Here is a 25,438-nt window from a genome sequence, read left to right on the forward strand (position 1 = left end):
TTTGAAGTGAACCCTTTCATGAAGGGGTTTAAAGTAATTCCAAATATGGTGGAATAGCGACATATATTCCAAATATGGTGGAATCCCCCCTCCCTTTGTCTCCCCAAAACCACTTTTCCTATGAAATTTATTCGGCTCATTGGCAACCACCGAGCTCCCAGTCGCTCGCGATCTACCTGTTGGAGACCCCGGCTCTGGATGTTAAATCAGTGAAACGAGCTCGGGGTCGGCTGCGCATCCTTCATATTTTCCTTGTAATATCGAAAGAAATAAACACGTTATCTGTAAAACAAAATGTTGTCCACATATTCTGATTTGAACCGAAGCTTTATTTTACCACTCACCCTTATACACTTTCACATTATATACAAAACTGGAAAATATGTACAACCAGTCCAAAAAAAAACAAAACAAAAAAAAAAGGATATAACATCACAAAAGCTCACGCGCGTGCGAAGATTGCATCAAACGAGACCGATGATGGCACAGTGCATGAGAGCAGTGCTCCATTTGAAAGTAAATGTATTAAATCAAGAGCATTCACGCTTTATTATACACACGGTTTGTGTTGGGATCCACTCACACATACAAATCATTAAAAACCATAAACATGGTAAACAAGTCGGGAGTAACATCACGTTACATCACAGCGCACCTTCAATAGTAATGGCTTACGGACGTCGGAGTTGTGTACAACTCCCAAAAACTGTAAACTACACAGATATACACGAAGAGCGAAGAGCCAAACCTTTCGATGAACGTGCAACACCGAATGCGATCAGAATGCCACAACGAAGGATATCGATGAACGGGACAGGACATGACACTTGGCGTACCTCGTAGTGCAGGTCGGTATTTTCGAGAATACGATATAAGACCCTGAGATGACAGACATTTCGCTTCTGCTACGATTTCTTTTTGGCAAGGAAGCATTGTGGAATTTGAATGTATGTAGGCAAATGTGTCTGCAGGTAATAAAAACACTGAAGACTTCAAATGATCCTGTACTTGTAAAAACCAACACACGAATAAAAACATAACCACCAAGGCGTTGTTTGGGAAATATCTATATATATCTATATATATATATATATATATATATATATATATATATATATATATATATATATATATATATATATATATATATATTGTGTAATATTTTAAAATCCTTACAAAAGTGAACTTCGTTGTGCCCTCTCTACCTTCATTCGAGAGGAAGTGAACATCATTCGTACTACCCACACAACCGTGATAATACCAACATTACGAAGAACTTGCTTGGCATCGGCTTCACACCGCAGTGGGTGTGCACTCACGAGTAGTTTTTCAGTGGCAACGGGGATGTAGTGGCAAAGGCACGAGTACCAAGCGACACCTAACCGGGGCTGACATAGGTCACGGCTCAGGCATCAGTACCTTTTGCACTTTCCAGTCTGGGAATGATAGCGGACAACTATAAACCATCAACCTGGTGCTTTGCATCAACGAGCACACCCCCCAATCAGAGAGAACATTAAGTTGGCTATCAATTCTGCTGTCATGGGCTGGTGGATGTTATAAAGAATCTCACAAGTGCCTTAAAAATAAATACAATGGAGTGAACCATTCAGTGGCTGGTACTGTAGCCTAATTAATCAATTCTTCCCTCACATACAGCGAAAGGGAGGACGGTGCATCATCCGCATGTGTATTCGACTGGTGTTAAATGGAGTGTTTATGTTCTGACAAGATTTGAGAGATAAATCGCGAGAAATTAACAGACACTCAGACTGCAGTCCGTCTTTCAGAAAATTGTGACGACACCAAAGAGATGCTGTAAAGGTTCATAACGGTCCTTTTGTCACATTTACGCACCTCTTGTCTTGCCAAAGCATCAGATCACGACGACGCATGCACACCAACCAACATACCACTAATGGCATATAAGAGCAAAGAAGATGATACACCAAAGGTTCCATATTTTATCAAGGAACCAATTACTGCTCCTTGCTCAGATGATAAATGATTTGTAAAAGTAAATACCAAAAGACCATCATGTTAAGCACAAACTAGGCTCAAGCTTCAAAAGCTAAGTTACTAGACCTGATAATTGATGGCTTTTTCACTTTATCTCCTTCAGCTCTTGCATGAGCCTAAATCATGGTAAAATAGATGAAAAATATAGAAATACACTCTCTGCCATTAAAAAAAACGAAAATGTACAATTGATGGTGCAGTTGTTGAAGGGCTGTTCCAGCATCCATTCCAAGTGCCTTTTTGGCACGAGGGATGTGTAGAACACCTGATTGCAAGTTTCCACGTAATGTAACTGTCTCATGTAATAATCCTTCAGCACGTGTAAGTATTGCACCTTTAGGTGTTTATATGTGACATGAGGCATTCTGAGCAAATTTGAAACGGCCTTTCCGACATATCAGCATGTGGATCATCCAGAAAACAGACTGATAACATCATTTAATAATCCATTACAATTTCACGTCTGTCATAAAATGAGAGGAATTAAATAATTGGACAACTTCAAGCAGGGTCTTCCATTACACATATTTCAAGGCTCTTTAACATGAGAGGACCTTCCAGAATACGTTATCAAGCCACTGGATCAACAAGATATATGCCAATAAATGGACGTCCAAGGATAACACGATGACTCCCGCTCAGGACCGAAATATTTGCATGACCCATCTAAGCAATGGGTTTCAAACTGCCCACAGACTGCCAATGAGCTGGAATAAGAGCCAATTCAGGTGTGTAATGCCATTCCCCAGGCTCAGATTTGAAGGCTCATAAAGTCGATGCAACGACGGTGCAATGCAGTGATTGCTGCCAGAGATGGATGTACCCGGTATTGAGATTGTAACTTCCATGTTGGATCCCTATGTGAAATAATTTGCCACAATGCAGCATGAGGTTAGGAGGTCACAATGAAATGGACATGCAATTGTTCAGCATTTATCTCTGTCAAAGGTTTGTACCTCATCAGTGTCCCATGATGCCACATCAACAATAATCACATGTTTGGTTTTAATGGCAGAGAGTGTAAAAATAAGCATTAAATACCAATGTGTCAATATTCCACCAATTTCAGTGGAGACTCATCTTTGTGAGTCCCTGATTTGCTGTCGAAAGCATGTGAACTAAGTTTGCATTTCAAACCAATCAGGAACTCTCAAAAGCAAGATGCGGCTGCATCCAAAGGGTTTATTCAATTATTTTTTTTTAATTTTGCAAGGGGAAAAATTGTATCGGAGATGTCTAATCCAAATATGGTGGAATCCCCCCTCCCTTTGTCTTCCCCAAACCACTTATATGCCCTTACCTTCAAGGTATCTCCTCACAACCTTCATCATCTTCTTCGTCAACTCTTCCGACATTTATTTAACCAACTTTTACTTTCTCCTTCTTTTCATACCATACCTCCTTTACTTCCTTTTTTGAATTAAAATTCCTCCGTTTTACCCCAGGCCCCCTGTTCACTCAACCACAGTTTCCATTTTAGCTTCCACTGCTGTGATGAGCAATACCTGTGACGTAAGCATGTGTAACACACACATGATAATCGTACACACTGAATTAATGCTCAGTTCATGGTATGGCTTACAAGTTAAAACAAAGAAACTCGAAATAACAGGTTTCCTGTAAGTGAAAAGGAAAGAATAAAAAAACGAGAAAACACCAAAAACTAAACCAAGGAGGGAACACTACTATGCAAACAGATCAAAAAGGGCAGAAACATGAATAAAAACAGCAGTGACACAACAAAAGCATGACAATCCGTTAAGATCAAAACAGATGTCAAGGCAGGAAACAAAGCGATGAATGAAACAGAAACAAACACAAGAACAGGAATCGGTGACGTTCGAAAATGAAAAACAAATACATTCACTATCTATAGGAAGACCATCTGGAAGGAAGAAGCTACAGTTTGTGGAAACAATGTGATGAGAACATGATATTATTAAACAATCAGCACAAAAAAAATCCGACGACGAACCCGATAGTGACGAATGTTGTCTATCTAGGACGTGTAAGAACTTTCAAACCACAATCGACAATATGTACTTGCACACAATCCGAAGGAATTCTCAAAAATGCCACTTTAGAGTTACACCCAAGTAGTGGACGTGAAGTGCAAACATAGAACACAGAGCTCAAGTGAATTCACCTCGATGATCTAAACATGGCCTGGAGTCAGAATCAAAACACTGTTTTAGTTTACAACACTGAATGGCCAAAACCTCTCCACCTCGCGACAAAATATTTCATAGCTTCTGTGCTTCCAATCCACAGGAGACACCATATGTGAAGCTTGACAGCAATGGACCGTTCACCTGCAATGTCTGATGGGTCAAGCAAGAATACACTTCCCAAGTACTCCAAAAGTAATGAGGTTGCCGAAGAAAAAGGCCAACTCACTCATCAAGCAGTCAAACCATTGGCATGCAAACTCAAGTTGTTTCATTGTCTTTTGTGGAACACCTTGTACAGAGGCCAAGGAGCTTCATGTAGAGTGGAGCAACATCAGCATAGAGCCAGTTTCCCCCTTTATAGTGATCCACTCAAAGCAGTAGATATCAAAATGCCAGCAAGGGACTTCAAGCTTACTCTGCAGCAAAGCCTCGCTTGGAGCATAAATTAACGGCGTGGACGATTTCGTATGAGGGACAATATACAGGCAGGAGGTCCTGCAAGCTGCAGGAAAGCATGCTGCAGAAGCTCTTGAGCAGTGGCTCGGCGTGCTGGTTCTCGATCGAGCATTCGCTCCAGGAAGCTGTGAAGCAATGAAGATACCTGCAGTAGGTAAAATACAAAACAATGGTGACCTATGACATCATAATTATCATCAAAACATTCTACATGAGTAGTTGCACCACTGGTGAAAATTTTGTCAATTTCCAACAAGCGGTTGCAGAGAAAAACACAAAAGTTCTGTGCAGACAAACAAACAAACAAATAAACCAATGTCACCCGCAGGGTGACCCGTATCTTGCCAAAAGGTGACCACGTGTGACTTCTTTAAGGTCACACTGAGGTGAACAGAGCTGCTATCCACCAGGAGCGACTCCTTGAGGAATATCTGCCTATGAGAGATTCCGATGAGAATCGTTCTACAGAGTAACCATGAAAAATATGCTTTTGCCTCATGACGTCATAATGTCTCAAGCTTGACATATCTAGAAAGCACTCATCGAGGTGTTCAATTTGAGGTACTACACGATATGGTTCCTAAAAATTGAAAATTTGACCTTGGGGTCAAATATGTTTGACCTGAGGCGCTAACCATGAAGGTCAAGGCCAATCGCCACCCAAACTTAATCAGCTGAGCGCCAGACCATGAACTATATTCCCATGAAGTTTGAAGACGATCTGATCAAAATTACTCAAAAAATAAGGGTTTCGTCGACTCCCCTGATTTGCGACAAAGTGACCTTGACCTTTGACCTTGACCTTCAAAATTTTATGCGCTGAAAGGGACCTCTATAGGCCTCTGATATGCGAAGTTACAAAAATTTCCAATGATAACTGTGCTCTGCAGAGTGATTTATACGTGATTACAGACAAAAAAAAACAAAAAAAACATGAAGGTCAAGGCCAATCGCAACCAAAAATTAATCAGCTGAGCGCCAGACCATGAACTATATTCCCATGAAGTTTGAAGACGATCCGATCAAAATTAATAAAAAAATAAGGGTTTCGTCGACTCCCCTGATTTGCGACAAAGTGACCTTGACCTTTGACCTTGACCTTCAAAATTTTGTGCGCTGAAAGGGACCTCTATAGGCCTCTGATATGCGAAGTTACAAAAATTTCCAATGATAACTGTGCTCTGCAGAATTTTTTATACATGATTACAGACAAAAAAACAAAAAACAAAAAAAAAAAAAACATACAAGCTGACTAACATGTCTTGCAAAAACTTCGTTTTGCCAAGATAACAAGAAGACGTAGTGCAGAGCACAATACTTGCCAAATTCATAAAACAGATTTGACCTCAAAAATAATTGGTGGTTAAATTCAATGATCAAATATGCAACTCCTCTTCCAATTTCAAGTCAATCGGATGAAAATTGACAATTTTAGAAATCTGGCCTATGTTGTCCTTTTGGCCGATGTTGACCTCAAAAATAATTGGTGGTTGAATTCAGTAACCTGATGTGCAAATCCTCTTCAAATTTCAAGTTCAATGGGATGAGAGTTGAGGATTTTAGAAATACCACTTTAGTTGTTGACCTTGGGCCTATGTTGACCTTTTGGACCATGTTGACCTCAAAAGTAATTGGCTAGTTGAATTCAGTGACCTGAAATATAAATCCTCTTCAAATTTCAAGTCAATCGGATGAAAATTGACAATTTTAGAAATCTCACCGAAGTTGTTGACCTTTGGCCTATGTTGACCTTTTGACCTTAAATACAATAGGCTTCTTCATCATGTGCAAACTCTACCATGTGGTGAAGCTTTGTGAAGATTGTTTTATAATTGTGACCTGGAGGCAATAAACAGACAGACAGACAGACAGACAGACAGACAGACAGACAGACAGACTAACAAAATCGACTTGACCAATATACTTGAAAAATCTTCGATTTTGCAAGTGACAAACAAATGTAGCCAAATGCAATACCCTCTCCTTCAGCGAGGGTAACAAGTGGAATAAACCCTCTCAGTGTCATGGCCGAATAAGTCAAGCTCCACTATGCTCATATAATATCACTGAGGTGTCAAACATTCTCCACGACTGAACAAATTGAAGCAGGAAATAAACTTACAATACCCTGTTTAATATGACAGAGAAAAACAATATATTTAGTTATAATCCTGGGACAAGTGGGTATAAAACAATAACTATCCCAGCAGGAGCATATGAAATTGCTCAAACATCTTACAAAATTGCTTTCCTTATGAAAGAGCAAGGTGATGAGACAAAAAATATTGTTATATAATCTTAAAAACATATTTCAAAATCAACGATTGAACTTAAAAATAATTACAAAGTTAATTTCACAATTAACAATTCATTAAGAGAGTTATTACGCTTCACCTTTTAAAATACTAGTGGGGTCTTTAAAAACCAATATGGTCTTTTATATAGTGATAATGTTCAAATATCTTCGGGTGTAAATTCAATACTAATCCACTGCAACCTAATACGGGACAGAGACACGGATATGGATGGACGCGCGCGCGCGCGCACACACACACACACACACACACACACACACACACACACACACACACACACACACACACACACACACACACACACACACACACACACACACACACACACACACACACACACACACACACACACACACACACACACACACACACACACACACACACACATCTCCTTTAAGCAATAAATGCAAAAATATATTACAATTTAAGTTGTTGCCCAGGAACCAAACAAAGCAAACAAACAAAAAATTTATAACAGCTCTCACAATCCCCACTCGCACCCCCCCCCTTATCCCCAACATGATTCATCAACTCCTCCACGGGGTATAGAGGGTGATAATGATGACGTGATTGGTGAAGTGGAATTCCAACCATAATTGGTTGAATCAAAATCCTTATCCCCAAAAAATCTGAAATTTAATATTTGTGATCTACGAACCAATGTGAGTGAAAAATTAAATTTATGACATTCATCTTCATCGATGCAATTTAGCCTTAATGTGCACAAAAGTGGTCATTAAATATCCTAATAATCAATCAATAATCAATAAAGCAACAGATAATGGCAATGCATGTGACATAATAGGGTGCATGGATGATAAGGGTAGATGGGCCATGATAGCGGTGGGACGTAATAGTAGCATGTTCCGTAAACGATGGTATTTTTGTTCAGATTCAGCATGCGATGCAAGACTAAGGGCGCCACCGAGTGCCGTTATAGTTTTAGAAACTTTGTGAGCCATTTTAGGTAACATCCCTGTTGTGTAAGGACTTGAAAGTCTCTGTAATGTCCATCTTGTTTACCCTGTGTACCCCGCCCTATCCCACTCCCTTCCACAGATCTCCTCATGTCCCTGTTACACACTGTTTTGTCCTTCCCTCTCCTGTCCCTCTTGTCTCCTGCTCCCCTTGTTTTATGTTCTGTGAGTTAGCTCTTTTATGATCCTCGATAATGTATACACAATTTTTTTTTTTTAAACAATCCCTATCTTGCTCACATGATATAATTTAGGATGTCCCAAACACCACCATTTCTCGGAGTTTCTGCACATGTGCACCAAACATTCTGGGGCGCCTTACATAATTTTGAAAGTCCCGTATTGACAGAGCTATAATGATGGTGTAAGATCAAATACAATATTTTCATTCAGCACAAACTTAACTCAAATCAGGTATAAATTCAAGATGCAATATAAAAAAATAAAAAATCTCATTCATCTTCCAGTGTTTGCAAAATCCATAGATGAAGTCAATTTTAGAATTTCTGACCAATATAATTGTTTGGTTTCCTTCAATGGAGAAATGATATCAATCAAAATTCACCTAAAATAAATTTTTTAAATAAATAGATATTAAAAATGGTTATTGTGAGAAAGCACGAGGTATCCAAATACCAAGTTTGATTTAAATCCCTGAACCCAGATTTAAAATATTAAATAATTATGGCTAATAGAACATGCGTCCAATCATGTTGAAATATAAAACATATATTTCAGATGTCTACTCGATCATAACTGTGATGTTTCACATCGATTGATGAAATGGTTCAAGAAAAATATATTTTTTAAAGAATTTTGCTCAAACCAATATGGCTGCCAGCCAATGTGACCTGAATTATTCATGAACACCCTGGTATCCCCAAGGCTTGGGGAGCATTTAAGTGAAGTTTTCCCCTCGATCTGTCAAGTCAAGACTTTAAAATGTTTATTCTTCAAAAAAATCAAAGCTGCCAACCATGTGACCTATGATGTCATAGGTGGAGAACTTTTTGTTCCTCATGTATAGGTGATCATACCTGGAATGTTTTGCCTCAATTTATTCAGCCATTACAGAGGTTTTTGAAGGTTTTATGTTGAAACAATATGGCTGCCAAACCACGTGACTGATGTCATCATTTTTTTTGCCATTTACAATTTAGCCTGAGATGACCCTCAAAATTTTTCATAATAATCGGATAAAGTGTTTGACATATGCAATTATGACGTTGTAATGAAGCCACGTATGACATCATCAAAAAATCACACTTGGTGAGTATGTGCCAAGTTTCAATTTTTTCCATGGAGCAGTTTCAGAGATACAAAGGTCCAAAGTTTTTCTTTTTTACAACAGGGCTGCCACACTACATGACCTATGACATCATAGTCATCACAAAAAATTCCACATGAGTAGTCACATCTCTGGTGTAAATTTTGTGAAATTTCTCTCGTAAAAAAGAAACCATGCCGCTCCACATCGAGACAACCCCGTTTCAATCAGACACCTGACCCATAATGTCCTCTTTATCAAATCAAATTCAGAATGGCTGGCCGAACACGTCTTTGGAGTTTCGCATTGATCGGATAAGGTTTTTTGTCCAACATGGCTGCAAAACCATGTGATCAATAATGTTGAAATTTTCAACAAATATTCCCCATGCCGAATCGATCATATTCAAAAAAAAAATTCTCTGAAACCACTTAGCCTTTCGATGGGAGGCTTTGCAGTGATGATCCACTACTGTTGCTGCAAATATTTTATTTAACAATGACCTCATCAGTTACATGATGTGGCAGCCACATTGGTTTTAAGGTGGTAATTAAACAATTATTTATCTGAAACCGTTTAACCTTTCAATACTATACTTTGCAGTTCTGATTCACTGCACTTGCTGCATACATTTAACTTAAAAATGATGTCATCAGTCACATGGTGTGGCAGCCACATTAGTTTCAGGGAAAATATTTTTTTTAATTATATTTTGGAAACTGCTACAGCGATCAAAGCGAAACTTTGCAGTTGTGATCCAATGCCCTTGCTCCATGTAATACAACATCATTCACAATGATCTGTTAAGCGGTTTTGGAGAAAAAGGTTTTTTAACTTTCGGTTTTCAAACCAACCACATGATGTATGGCATTTAAAATTGTGACTCTGCCCAAGATTTAGTAGAGGATTACATGTGTTAAGTTTCATTTTGATCAGATAAGGTTCCTTTTTTATCCAATATGGCTGCCACACCACGTGACAAATTACATCATTTCCACACTGTATGCAGGTATATTGTTCGATGATACTTGGTAAATTTCGTTTCGATCAGATAAGCGGTTGAAGAGAAAACATGATTTAATATTTTCCTTCAATCCAAGATGGCCACCGAACCATGTGACATCAATTATTCTTTGTCACCTTACTATCCCCAAGGCATGGTGAGTCGGTGTGTTGAGTTTCCCCTCAATCTGTCCAGCCATTCTGGAGAAAAAGATTTTTGCAGGTTTCAGGGAAAAATTCAAGATTTCTGTCAGACCATGTGACATATGATGTCATCATTATCAAACTTTATTCAACATTGCTAGCTGATCATTTTTGTCCAATTTCACTTCGATCTTTAAAGCGGTTCTGGAAAAGAAGATTTTTTTCCTTAAAATAAAAAGTAATTTTAAAAAATGGCTGCCACACGACATGACTGATGTCATAAAAAATTTCTGTCAACCAATCTCTCCCGAGATGAATCTCACAAATTTTCATACTGATCAAATGCAGCATTCTGCATGTCGAATTTTGACCTGGATATCACTTCACCGATGAAATCATAGTCAAATTACTCTTATTCATGATGCAGAGTAGTCGCCAGATGCCAAGTTTTATTTTTTTCCATGGTGCGGTTTTGGAGAGACTGAGGTCCAAAGTTTTTTTTTCCATTTTCCAACATGGCTGCCACCCCACATGACCTATGACGTCACAATTATCATAAAAAATTCTGCATGAGTAGTCGCATCCATGATGAAAATTGTTTCACTCGGTTAAGCAGTTGCAGAGAAAACAGAAAATCCGCATGGACATACAGTACGTACGTACAAGACAGACAACCCAAAAACATAATGCCACCGGCGACTTCGTCAACAGAGGCATAAAAAAAAACATTACACACACATAACACAACTCGTTGGCGTAATGGTTAGAAAGTCTGTTTGGATTTTGGGAGGTCGACCGTTTGAGCCCCGGTTGAATTATACCAATTATTAAAAAATGGTGCGTGCTGTTTCTTTGCTTGATACTCAGTATTTTAAAAGGATGGAGCATTGAAAAACAACCATAAGTTGGTAATAATAGTGCAGGCTTTGATCAGCCTAATGATCTCCTCTTGCATCAAAGTTCCATGTGAGGGAACTCATTTATTTATTATTTAATCCATTTCTAAACCCTGATTGCCCCCTTGGTTGGTTGTTTTCCAGTTCAATCATGAGTCTTATAAATAATGTTCCTTAAGTACTGGAGAGAAGGCTAATTGGATGGTAATTCTTTCGATCCATGTTATATCCTTTTTGTGGATCAGTACCAGCTTAGAGTTCTTCCAAATTATGGATATGTTTCCATCTTCCAAGCACTTTGTAATTAGTTCTGCTAATTGACTGTGCAGAAGTTCACCACCATCTTTGATTGCATCTCTCACAATTTCATCTTCTCCGGGAGCCTTCACCCTTGTCGCATTCTTTATAATGTAAACCGGATCTCATCGGTAATCACTGGCAGGATGGTGTAATTGTTATTTGACATTTCTGATCAATTAGTAAGTTGTATTTCTTTCTCTACAGTTCTTCATTTTATCCATATGTTTCTCTGTGAATACTATTACAAAAAATATTATTTATTATTTCAATGTTATTTTCTTGAAGTGATGAAATCAAATTTATCGTCAACACGGGTAGAGTACCCCCCACTTACAGGTGATCTTGTTCCAAGTTTACGACACGTTCTTCTGACACATTCCTTCATTTGGGCAGTGTATAGGCAACAGACCGCTGCCTCGATCGCTCCCAAAAATAAAAAGTAACCTGCGTTACGTACATGAAGCAAAAACATGCCTATTGCTTTTGTGAATATTTAACACATTGTGGTAGTATAGCTCGAATAATTCCAATTGTACTGGCCCATCGGCTGATTGATACCAGAGGCCTGAAGTCTGACGCCGATACATACTGTCACCTTCCCTTGGCCCGTGATACCTATCGGCTCCAACCTTTCTGTATTTAATGATGCTTTTAACAGTCACTTTGGTTGTTTTACACTGAACACAAAACTTGTAGGGACGACACGGCAATTGTGAATATGACACTTCCGAAGAGGCTCATCAGAGCACCAAAATGGCAGACGAATGTTTTGTTTTCAGATTATAATTTTGGGTAGTGTCAGGCCAGATGTTCAACCAATGGGTATAGAATGGATATACATACATGCAAAAATTTGCTCATATATATATATATATATATATATATATATATATATATATATATATATATATATATATATATATATATATATATATATATGTATTACTTCAAAAAAGTGAAATATTATTCCAACAAGCTCGAATGAGCTAAGATCCTCATCCTCTTAATGATGACGTCATAAAAACGAATATGACATCATTGTGATGTATCAGGTTTGCGATAAATTATCTGTGCTAATGCCCAGCTTGATTCCCGCAAACAAAATTCAAACAGCTTGCCTAGTTTCGGAGATAATGGTATAGGCGATTTCCAATAGCGGCGATATTATGACGTCAACTTTTTTTCTAGGAAGAATTTCGAAAATTGGAGATGGTTACTGCCTGTGCACGGGCTTTCTGCATACACATGGCAAGTTTCACGAAGATCCGATGAAAACGCTGGGTTGTGAAACAAAAAATGTCAAAAAATAGGAATGACGTCATAAAAATTGATATGACGTCACCGTGATGTATCATATGTGCGGTAATTCATCTCTGCTAATGCCCTGTTCGATTCCCGCAAACAGAATTCAAAAAGCTTGCCTAGTTTCGGAGATAATTTTTTAGGCGATTTCCATTCGCGGATATATTTTGACATCATAACTTTTTTTCTTGGAGGAATTTTCAAAATCGGATATGGTTACTATCTGCGCAGGGTATTTTTACATATATCTGCCAAGTTTCAGGAAGTTTTGATGAAAACTGAAGGCTGTGAAACAAACAAACAAAAAATGTCAAAACATAGGAATGACGTCATAAAAATTGATATGACGTCATAGTGATGTGTCATATGTGCGGTAATTCATCTCTGCTAATGCCCTGTTCGATTCCCGCAAACAGAATTCAAAAAGCTTGCCTAGTTTGAGATAATTTTTTAGGCGATTTCCATTAGCGGAGATATTTTGACGTCATAACTTTTTTTCTAGAAGGAATTTTCAAAATCGGAGATATTTTGACGTCATAACTTTTCTTCTAGGAGGAATTTTCAAAATCAGAGATGGTTACTGTCTGCGCAGGGTATATATACATGTATATATATATATATATATATATATATATATATATATATATATATATATATATATATATATACATATATATACATATATATATATATATATATATATATATATATATATATATATATATATATATATATATATGCCAAGTTTCAGGAAGTTTTGATGAAAACTGTAGGCTGTGAAACAAATGTAACAAAAAACAAAAAATGTCAAAAAATAGGAATGACGTCATAAAAATTGATATGACGTTATAGTGATGTGTCATATGTGCGGTAATTCATCTCTGCTCATGCCCTGTTCGATTCCCGCAAACAGAATTCAAAAAGCTTGCCGAGTTTGAGATAATTTTTTAGGCCATTTCCATTAGCGGAGATATTTTGACGTCATAACTTTTTTTCTTGGAGGAATTTTCAAAATCGGAGATTGTACTGTCTGCGCAGGGTATTTTTACATATATGTGCCAAGTTTCAGGAAGTTTCGATGACAACTGTCGGCTGTGAAACAAAAAAGTCCACAAGAACAACAACGTGAGTAAGACTTAGAGATCCTCCACGAGGATCTAAAAAGTTGAATCAGCCTTGTGTCACATGTAGACCAGATTTGGTAAGAGGAAGTTTGCTGCTTTCTCTGTTCAAGGAACTTGGACACAGTAGGTGGCCATTTGGCTCATCATGCCAGTGCTTCATCCACACCCCCATCAATTCAATCTATCAGTATATTCATAACACTGGTCTGCGTCATTTCAGAGGTATAGGTTTTCTCAATGGTTACAATATGCTTTTTGCACGCTGAATTTAGAAATGTATCTCATTTCGCTCAATCAGGTCAAGTTTTTATGCTATCTTAATTTTAAGGAAAAAAATAATCAAAATTTTTGTTTTTTTCATTAGCATTTTTTTTATTCAAAATCAGACTTACATTGACAGAAAATGTACAAACTATATATAAAATAACGCACAGGTACCGTTAATGTGAAATTCAACATTAAAAAGACAAAGGAAAACAGCGACTGCTGGAGCGACTGAAGTTGGGTGTAGCCAGAAACAACGATTTATCTATATTTTTCTGAAATTGAAATGAAAGTAATTGTGAAGGCACTTTCTTCCACATTAAGTGTACTTGTGTGTCATTATATGTATCGTTTATACATTTTCTGTCAATGTCAGTCTGATTTTGAATTAAAACAAGTGAAATCCTTCAATACAGCGCGTGTGGTGAAGCAAATGAGTACACTAATGTTAAAATATGCAATTTATGCTTTTTCAGTTGAAAAACAATTAAAAAGCGTACTTAATATTTGAAATATAAAAATCTTGTTATTATTGTGATAAGCACCTTTATATATAACAGAAGGAATGAAATCATTCGATACAGCATAGGAGGAGGCCACAAAAGAATGATAGCATAAGAAGAACTTAGCTTTCAGCGTTCGACGATCGACGCGAAATGCGATGGTGGGTGGAAATGACGTCTTTCATCCGTTCGTACATGAGAGGGGCGCGTTTCTTGGTTTTTTCCCGTCAAGCAATAAATTAAATGGTTTTCACATATATAACACATTAGTTTCACAAATTTCCATTTAAATACTCGGGTATTTCCGTCAATTCTCGCTATTTCCTTCTAGGTTGAACACTGCCATCTACCGGACGGCCGTCATTGGCTGTCTTGAGGCATGTGGGGGGGGGGGGGTGGGGGACAGGGGACACCGGAGACGTGGTGGACACCGGGGACATTTCAAACTCGGTGCAATTGTATACAGCGCACGCGCTGTAAAAATGCTAATTAAAAAAACAAAATTTTGATTTTTTTTTTCCTTATAATTGAGATAGCATAAAAACTTGACCTGATTGAGCGAAATTAGATACATTTCTGAATTCAGCATGCAAAAAACATATGGGAGCCGTTGAGAAAACCTAGACCACTGAAAAAAATATTTCAAATGCAGCCCAGTGTAATCTAAAGGGAGAGAAGGGAGGGGAGAGGGAAGGAGAACAGTGGGGCATCACAGGAACATCACCAGGGTGCATATTTTTAAGAAGGTAGGTGGTTTTAGGGTGAGATGTAAACACAATCAGCAAATTCACCTTTTAACGAGACCCTCTCACAGCGTACCCACCCACTACTCATGTATAAAATCACCCTTCAATACATAAACTACCCAGTCCATATGGAAAACTAGTGTACTTACAATCCAATAATTCTCCTGAAATTAGCTTGGTTTACAGAAGCCTCGAATCTAAGTCTGTAATACCACTGCCCTCAGCTGAATTTGAATCCACAACTTCTGGGCAACCAACATACCCAAATCCTACTCTGTTAAATAGGTCAATTCTCTGTATGTATGTGTGTATGTGTATGTACATTTGAAAATCATAGAAAAACACACGGCTGTCCTGATCTCCACCAAATTTTGAATATGCGTTGGTGGTACCCAGGATCTGGTCATGGGTACCGAAACAAGAAAAGGACGACTTGCCAATGCTGCCGAAGGGAGCGGGTGTTTCTAGTGATGTAAATTTGGGATGTCAACTGCAAATTTATGTCTGTGGGGTTTTCTAATCCATTAAAATGAACAATGTGCAAGAGGAATCATAAGGGAAAGAACCATCCCATTCAATGAAGTCCATGCCATGACTTCTTAATGCAAGATCTATCTCTGATGATACAGCTGCCAAACTTCATACAGCTGCTTTGAAGTTGTGCAGACCTTTGTGTAAGGCTCACATGAAACACAATATATCACATTTCTGGACAACGACATAAAGAGAGACTTCAACATGGAATTACAAGGACATCTCAGAAGACAATAAATAATCCAATATTGCAAATGAGATTTTGAACCTGGGAGTCCAACATCATGAGTTAACCGCTCAGATGGGATAGTGATGCAGGCCAATCATAAAAGTTGAACATTGTTGACAATCATTGCAAAAATATACTTTACATAAAAATACACCGATTCCTAACGTCCTTGCATACACACACACGATCTGTTCATACAGGTCAATACAACTCGTACACATTGTGACACTAAATGATGAGATGCTCTCACAGCTGCAGCCTTTCAGGTTTAGTTATCAAACATTCCAAAACAGCACATGATATCTTGTGGAGCAATTATGACTGAAAACACTACTCGGATCATTCACATAATCGAGAATAATAAAACACTTGGGGCTTCAGTGACACGTTGAACGCTTGCACTTGGAAACATGCATGCTTGATGGACTGCATGAATTACACTATTAACAAATAAATAAACAAAAAATAAAAATAAAGAAAATTCTCAACATGGTCAGAATAGTGCAAAAAAAACAAATAAGCAAACAAACAAACTTACTCTCTGTCCATGCTTCATCCTTGGAGGAAGACTGTCACGTATATTTCTCATTGCCTGAAGGGGTGGTTCATTGAAGTATGGTGGTTCTCCATCCACCATCTCAATGACCATAATCCCCAGGGACCAAATATCCACCTGTATAGTGAAAAACAAGTCACGAAGGATCTTCATTCAAAACAATGGCTCACAATTTCATTTTAAAACTATGTTTCGTATCGTGCATAAACTTCAAGATCAATAAATATTATGTCACAAATCCCACGATTCTTTGATATATCGATGTCCATTGGTGAGTTTATACCATGGGCATGGCTGGCTCTTCTCTCCACTCGATGCCACCTGCTCTGCATTTTGCCACTTATGTCGACAGCTCACGAACATTCCCAAAAGCAACACTGAGGAGGAACCACTCCTAAATGATATGCCCACCATTGTAATTCAACTTGTGCAACCTACTATTGAGAGACCATGCTATTTACCCCCAGCATCGGTGTACCACTTTGGTTAGATGGAAAAGCAAAACAATATAAAATAATCCATTATGTGAAGCAATCATGTGCTTCTATCCATGATGTGTCTGTGCTTAAACAATTTGTGTAATAAACAAAGAACAACCTTCAGCCCGAGTGTGGTTGTTCATCCATCACCACAATTATTCCTACTTTCTTGTGAGTCAGCATGGGAAAGTTATTGGCCCGAGCCATTCACAAACTGGCCAGGACACCCTTACGTTCGACTAAGTAGGAATTTGTAATTTGTTCAGAGTGCTGGTGATAGCTCGCCTACTCTAAGTGAATGGCATGGTGTGGTCTTTAACTGTGGTTGTTTAAGCAATAACAAAAAACCTATCACAAATGTCTGTAAATCTTTAAGATGATGAGAAACAAACTAAATTACAACTAGAAATGTCACTTTATAACTGTTGGCAATGATGACCGGTTACCAAGACAACCCCGCTTTGATAAAATTGGGGATTGACGAGTTATGGACTGAGTAACATGCTGCATTCAATCTATTGATTACATATGGAGTTGACCCTTTTTCCTGGGGACATCATCAGTATCAATTAAATTGGTATTTAAATAACCTGAACACAAAGTAATAAATGTTGGCACGATGGATTGGATCGACAGGGCAAACCGGGACACCCCCCCCCCCCCACCCGAGTCTAATGAGGCCACATACGTCTGTCTACGACGTGGGATTGACGAGTTATGGACATAGTACAGACCGCGTTCAATCTAATTATTACATATGCAGTTGATACTCTTTGCTGGGGTCATCGCCAGTATCAATTGAATTAGTACTCCTCTACCCTCAAACTCATCCAGGTGCAGCCAAGTGAGTCTTATTCAAAAAAAAAAGAAGAAAGAACCCAAGTTCAAAGAATGAAATAATTCTGGCTGCCAGACCATGCATCCAATCAGGTTGGAATTTAAAACGTACATTTTCCGTGTCTACTCGATCATAAATGGGAGGTTTCACGTCGATTGATGGAGTGGTTAAAAAGAAATAATTTTTCTAAGGGTTTCATTTAATCAAATATGGCTGCCAGACCATGTGACATATTAATTATTTGTGAACACCCTGGTATACCCAAGGCTTGTGGAACATGTAAGTGAAGTTTCCTCTCGATCTGTCACAAGCCATTATGGAGAAGATTTTAAAAGGTTTATTCTTCAGAAAATCATAGCTGCCAGATCATGTGACCCATGACATTAAAATTTACACCCTAAATTCACCAAGGATAGGAGATCCTGTGTGCCGAGTTTTCGATCAATCTGGAAAGCCATTCTGGAGAAGGAGCTTTTTAAAGGTTTAAAAAAGTTTTTTTCGATCCAACCTGGATACCAAACCACGTGACCTATGACATCATAAATTTACATTCTGCCTCTAATTGGGTAGTCGATGACATTTGTGAAGTTTCGTTTTAATCAGATAAAGTTCCTTTTTCTATCCAAGATGGCCACCAAACCACGTGACTTGTGATGTCATAGTTTTCACACTATGTGCAGCCATGGTATGAGATGATATTTGTGTAGTTTCATGTTGATCGATGAAGCGGTTAAAGAGAAAGAATTTTAAGATTTTCGTTCCATCCAATACAGACGCGAGACCATGTGACCTATTAAATAGTCATGAACACGCTGGTATCCCTAAGGTTTGGGGAATATGTTTGTGAAGTTTTATCTCAATCTGTCCAGCCATTCTGAAGATGATTTTAAAAGTAAAAAAAAAGAAAAACAATATGGCTGCCAAACCACATGACCGATGACGTCATCTATTATTTATGATCAATTTATCCCAAGATTACCCTCAAAAATTTTCATATTGATCAGACACAGCATTCTATGTGTCGAATTTTGACTGGGCTACCACTTCACCGATGAGATCATAAAAACAAAACCACACTTATTCCCCATGCAGAGTACTTGCCATGTGCCAAGTTTCAATTTTTTTCATGGTAAAGTTTCGGAAATACAGAGGTCCAAAGTTTTTCCATTTTTCGAATATGGTTGCCACACCACGTGACCTATATCATAATAATCATGAGAAAAATTGAACAGGTGAGGTTGCTCTGATGGTGAAAATTTTGTCAATCTGACAAGCGCTTGCACAAAGAATGAATTTAAAAGGGAATAAACCCAAAAAATCCCGGCGGAATAATAATATAGAAAAAAAAATAGGGGCAACATCACTGGGCGCTCACCTGGTGGAATAATGATACTGAGGAGGAAGTCAACATGGGACGGAATCAGCAAAATGTAGTAATGAACCAATGTTGTAGCTTTTGAGGGGGAATCTCCCATTCCCCCCCTCTCCCCCCACCCCCTCATTTTAAATAGCGCGAACAAAATTTGGTACATCACGGGTGATGAAGGTTGTGGTCAAGTTTCATCGAAATTGCATGTGTAGTTTCGTTGAACAAAGCAAATACATATTTTTGGGGGAAACCCACGCCCCCCCTTAGACCCAATTAGACCGATTTTTTTCCATGCAGAGAACAAACTTTATTACACTACAAGTGATAAAGTTGCTCGGCAAGCTTCATCGGAATTGTGTGTGTAGTTTCTGAGAAAAAAGCAAATGCATATTTTGGGAGGCAACCCCCACCCCACCCAACAACCCTCTTACACCCCAATTTTTTTAATGGTGTAAACAAAATTTGGTACATCACAGGTGATGAAGGTTGTGGTCAAGTTTCATCAAAATTGCATGTGTAGTTTCTCAAAAGTAAACAAATACCTATTTTGGGGGGGCAACCCCCATAGAACTCCATAAGACCCGATTTTTTTAATGCCCTGAACAAACTTTGGTACATCTGGGGTGATGAGGGTTGTAGTAAAGTTTCATCGAAATCATACGTGTAGTTTTAGATAAGAAGTTGCAAGTATTTGTGGACGGACGGACGGACTACACGCCATCCCATAAGCTCCCCAGAACTACGTTTCTGGTGAGATAATAATTCAGAAAAATAATGTCAAAGAAACAAGAAAAACAAGAGGTTAGCCAGCCTGATAGGCTTGATACCGAATTAACGAAGTCGAGCTGTTGAACAATCAAGTACACAGCAACACGAGTCTTAATGAGAAAGAATAGTTATTCATTCGAATAACATGGGCCTAAGGGAAAAGGAAAAGAAAAAGGCCTACATCTAGAGGTATGCATAGTCACCTATGAGGCATCTAGCCTGGATTCAAATCTTGAACCAGCTATAAACTGTCATCCTGGTGTCTTGGAGGCAGGGCAAGGCATCAATATGGATTCCGTCCCTCATTAAACTGGGTGTCCTGTCTGCCAGAATTAGTAAGTGGATGTTACAGATGCCACGGTGTCCTTTGCGAACAGTCGGTGAGCCATTGCCGGCAGGCTGGGGAAAAAATTCTAAATTCCTGCTTTAATCTGTAGGGGGCACTGCATCAGTGGCACAGCCACACTCCCAGAAATGATGCAACAAGCAGCCACAGACTGCATACAAATTTAATGAATTTGAATAATCAAGTATTTAGAAATAATAAAAAAAATGATAACCAAGCTGAATGATAAACTGCAGAAACGTGGGAAAAATGGAGACGCCGAGAGGAGACCCTCACAAGGTGAATGGTTTGAGGACAACCACATGATTGTCCTCCGAGTCACTCACAATGGCAAAATGTCTGTCAAATGACACGTTTTCATGGAAAGGAAATAGAAAAGAAAAAAAAACACGATGTTTGAGACATATAAATGACTTCTCTAACAACATGGAATGGCATTACCTCGGGTCCATAAGGTAACCGGGAAATGACTTCGGGTGCCATCCAGTAAGGCGTGCCAACTAGTGACTTCCTCTGAGGAACTTCTTTGGTGATTTTAGCACAAAAACCAAAGTCTGATAGCTTCACCTGGAAACAAGAACATGTCGAAATCAAAACAAACCGAAGCACCAAGCAAAAAACGATAAACAAGCTGCGCACCCAATTTAAACCAGTGCCATCTGACCTCATCTTATGGAAGTGTTATTCACATTGTCCCTTAACTTGTGTCTACACACCGCTACACCCAACATGTCTCTACACACCATCAGAGGGAATGGAAGGAAGAAGAGAGGGGTATATTATAGAAAATACAAGGAGAGAGACAAAGAGTCGATGTTTTCATTGTACAATTACGGTGGTTTGTGTTGTACATGAAACAATGATCGGCATTTTCAAACCAAACATGAAATAAACCATCAGAGATGGGGAATCCCCCACCATTGAATGAAAAAGGTCATACATATTCCAGATAATGAGGGAGGTGAATTGGAAACAAGACACCATTTGGTCATCATATCGCAAAAGTTCCCCAGGGGTGAGGAACGTAGTAACCAAAAATAATTGAAATCAGATAAGCGGTTTTCCATTTATTACAAAAAACTTTTTTTTCAAGATGGCCGCCCCAGTCGGCCATCTTGGATCCGGCCACGCCCAAAATTATTAGGGCTCTTCCTTTTCAGGTGGTACATGTGTGACTCAAATTTCAAATCGATATGGCGAACGGTTTATGAGTTATCGCACTCACAGCTATAAATGGTGACGCTCGGACGGACGGACGGACGGACAGCCGGGCGGAAAGCCAGACGGACGACCCGGGTGACAACAATATCCCCCTTCCGCCACGCGGCGGGGGATAAAAAGAGGAAAAATGACGTCATCTTGGGAACATCGTTCATGACGGGTGAACGCGTTGTTAACCAGGGTCCATCTAAAATTATTCACGTTGTGTTTTTTTACCGAGCTGCTGTGAACTAGTTGAACGTTCTGCCCAAATCAATTTGAATTGTACAGAAAGAGGAAGTCCAAGGTGGCCGGTCATAATTCTGCCATTTCCGATTAGGAATCCAGTTTGAGGGGCCGAAGGACGAGGACCCCGTGCATTCCAACGGTGATGACGGGAGACTCTCCGTACTCGTCTATATGAACTCGATCTCACATTGAATATTTTTGCTCATCCGTGTAACATAACAATGTTTGAATTTATTGTAAATTGTTATATCACTCGTGTTGAACAGGTGTCCACCAAACTTTACTCTCTCCTGTAAACTTAACAAAATGTACCTATGAGCTACTCTCCAATGTTAGGACATGATTTGGGATTAATATTTTGGAGGATTTCTTAAACAAAAGTCCAGATGGAGAGGAACAGTGGAATTTTATTGTATTTATTTTCAAATAAGTTCAGAAATGAGAAAATTTACAATTTTTTTTTGAAAATTGGAATGAAATATGAAATCTTAACATGGAAGAAACACCGATTCTGGGACACTAAGAGACCTCTCACTTTCGATGTAGTAACGATAATAAATGACGCGCGCACAGACAGACACAGAGACAGTGATAGGGAAAGAATCCAAATCAGGAGCAGATGAACAAAAATGGGGGAGAAAGAAACAAGGTGAAAGAGAAAAACTAAAAGAAAAGAGTGTGTCAAATGGAACGGATGGAAAGTCAGAAGACGAAGTGGAAAAGAAGCGACAATGAGTGAACAAACCCTGCCATCAGCCGTGAGCAGGATGGAGTCACTCTTAATATCACGATGTATTACACCATGGCTGTGCAGGTAGGCCAGAGCACGAAGAACAGCCAAGCAAACAGCGGCAATCTGCTCTTCTGTCATCCTGCATAACACATGTGAGCGCCAACAATGGTTAGCACATGTGTGGCCTTCACCACAACAGGAACTCAATGTTTCATTACACATCTTACTCTCACTTTTATCAACACTAACCCATTTGCAACCCAACCACTCCTCTTTTGCACCTTAACACTCCCAAACCACTCATCCTCCAATGTTCCTCTTCTTGAGGAAGTAAAAGGTTACAAGCTCATTATTTTTTTTCTAAACAACTCCATCCCTTTTGGAGCAAACTTATGGATTACTATAAGTTTGTCTTTAACAGTCTGTGTTTGCCAAAGCTTAGGTATTATCCAAGCGAGATCCATTCATTGCCTCCAGCACCCTTATAACTACCTGCAATGGGTAGGCATGACAAACTTCGTGCACGGACTTGTTGTCGACACATCCTGCAGCTGGCCGTGTGTCCTCATGCGAGCCAGATGTGTATTTCGGTTTAACTCACCCAAGCTATCGAGGTAAGGCTATTCCAGACACGGCTTATTGGCAGACATATGAAGTCACAAAATGCGAGATATCAACATAAAGCATCAGCACCATAATGGCGCAACGTGAAAGGGAAATCACGGCTGTTGTGATGTCCAACAAGATTTTGTGGAAAATGGTGTTTTCATGAGTCAAAATATAAAAATATAGCAATCTGTACAATCACTGCCATTCACACTGAAAATGCTTCCTTTGAGGAAACTTTTTTTTTAAACAAAAATGAATATCACCAAATGTTTAATATAATCCACATATTACTCTTTATACCAAAATCAAATGTATGATTATCGCTCTAAATGCTCGGACTATGGGCCGACTCTGAAGGTTTACACACACACACACACACACACACACACACACACACACACACACACACACACACTCACACACACACACACACACACACACACACACACACACACACACACACACACACACACACACACACACACACACACACACACACACACACACACACTTTGTGAGAGCCAGAAACGACCGGGCTGACCTCGTATATGTGACAATGTCTGTCAAAGCTCCTCCCTCCAGTAGCTCCATCACCACCCAGAGCTCATCTCCAACCAAGTAGCTGTTGTACAGTTGCACCACATTCTCATCCTGGTGATGTCTCATGACAACAACCTAAAAGGTAGGCACAACTTCTATCAGCCACCTTGATACCAATGCTCAAAAAGGGAATTGACCAGTTTCAAGGAGACCAGTAAAGGTCAAAGTTAAAAATTGTTTCAAACCAGTTTCAAAGCTGGCATTAAATTGCACTCTCTCTCCCATGTAATGTAATCTGCAGGCACAAGGCTTTGCTATGTTATTCATAAGGATGAACAAGCACCGAAGAGCTGGATAAATACAGATTTGTAATGGCATAATAAGTATAATCCGTGTCTTGGAGGAGCATGACAAGGTCTCTCCGTACAGAAAATGAGCAAAGTATGGGGGACAACACACTTGGGCACAAATAATAAAGTGTCGTTGTATATAAACTGTTTCGATTTACTTAAACACTCAACAAAACCGAAATTGTGATCTCACTGCATTAACAACTAGAGAGTTCATAGAACACGATACCTCATGCAGTGTTCAGATGTATACTTCGATTTTAATAAAATAATGATTTCAAAGATCTTTAAAGAAAATCCGGAAGCTTATCACTGCTGAAACAATCTTATACACCACCATTATACACTGTAATAAGGTACGACTTTCAGTCACAGTTTATGAGGGGGAGGCTTTATTGATCACCATAGAATGCAGTGTCAATCGGCATCGTACATAACCATAATAGCGGCCTCTTCTTCACCCCAATACTGCACCCTCTCACATGCCATGCCCGCTTATGCTACCTATCGATATATAGCATGGTTCTTGGAAGTATTATGAAGGCAATTTGTGTTCCACAATATTCAAGTACATAATTTTTTGTGCCTACTCTGATGGAAGGGATGGAAAGTCATAATTTAAGTCAATTTAAACAAGAGCGAGAATTGCTTTTCAATACATGTCCCTGACTGGTCCCAATGAATGTTTAGGAGATGAAAACTTGTTTGCATTGAACGCATGCTCCAATCGATGCTGGAACTAAAATGAAGAAGCAGAACCTCTCGAACACACCGTGTTTGGGTTTATTGAGTAAAATTAAAGGAAAACCTATTTTCATTTTCTGATATATTGTGTAGAACTAAAGGAGAACCTATTTTCATTTTATGATATATTGTGTAGAAAAAAAACCCAATAAAAACAACTAGGATAGCAAACTGGAGATAAAAATTAGTTTGCTTTAACGCATGCTCGAGCCGATACCTGAACCAAAATGAAGAAGAAGAACCTTCCTAACCCACCGTAGTTCATTCGTTTCTCGACTTTGCCTATTTTACATTGAAAAACATAACCCGATGTACATACATGAAGCAAAAACATGCATACGGCTTATGTGCATATGTAATACATTGTGGTTATATACCTGGGATAATTCTAATTGCACTGGGCTGTGG

At 38.8% G+C, this 25,438-nt stretch overlaps 1 protein-coding gene across 3 annotated transcripts in view; it reads right to left on the bottom strand.

The window, feature by feature from the left end:
- Nucleotides 1-314: 314 nt before the first annotated feature.
- The window catches only part of LOC147019747 (serine/threonine-protein kinase PAK 4-like), an 81,996-nt gene continuing 56,872 nt past the window's right edge, over nucleotides 315-25,438 (bottom strand). For 2 of the 3 annotated variants that reach the window (XM_085894416.1, XM_085894417.1), the window contains exons 7-11: nucleotides 23,938-24,071; nucleotides 22,800-22,926; nucleotides 21,047-21,172; nucleotides 16,788-16,922; nucleotides 315-4,791 (exon numbers count right to left, since the gene is read on the bottom strand). In XM_085894416.1, coding sequence (XP_085750542.1) covers nucleotides 4,636-4,791; nucleotides 16,788-16,922; nucleotides 21,047-21,172; nucleotides 22,800-22,926; nucleotides 23,938-24,071 — 678 coding nt within the window. In that variant the 3' untranslated portion in view covers nucleotides 315-4,635. Of the gene's footprint in view, nucleotides 4,792-14,381; nucleotides 15,404-16,787; nucleotides 16,923-21,046; nucleotides 21,173-22,799; nucleotides 22,927-23,937; nucleotides 24,072-25,438 lie in introns of those variants that run through there. The other variant, XM_085894418.1, reaches the window with a different exon arrangement.

This window comes from Eptatretus burgeri, chromosome 9 (genome assembly GCF_056783735.1).
Source record: "Eptatretus burgeri isolate ZD-2024b chromosome 9, Ebu_testis_v1, whole genome shotgun sequence".
NCBI lineage: Eukaryota > Metazoa > Chordata > Myxini > Myxiniformes > Myxinidae > Eptatretus > Eptatretus burgeri.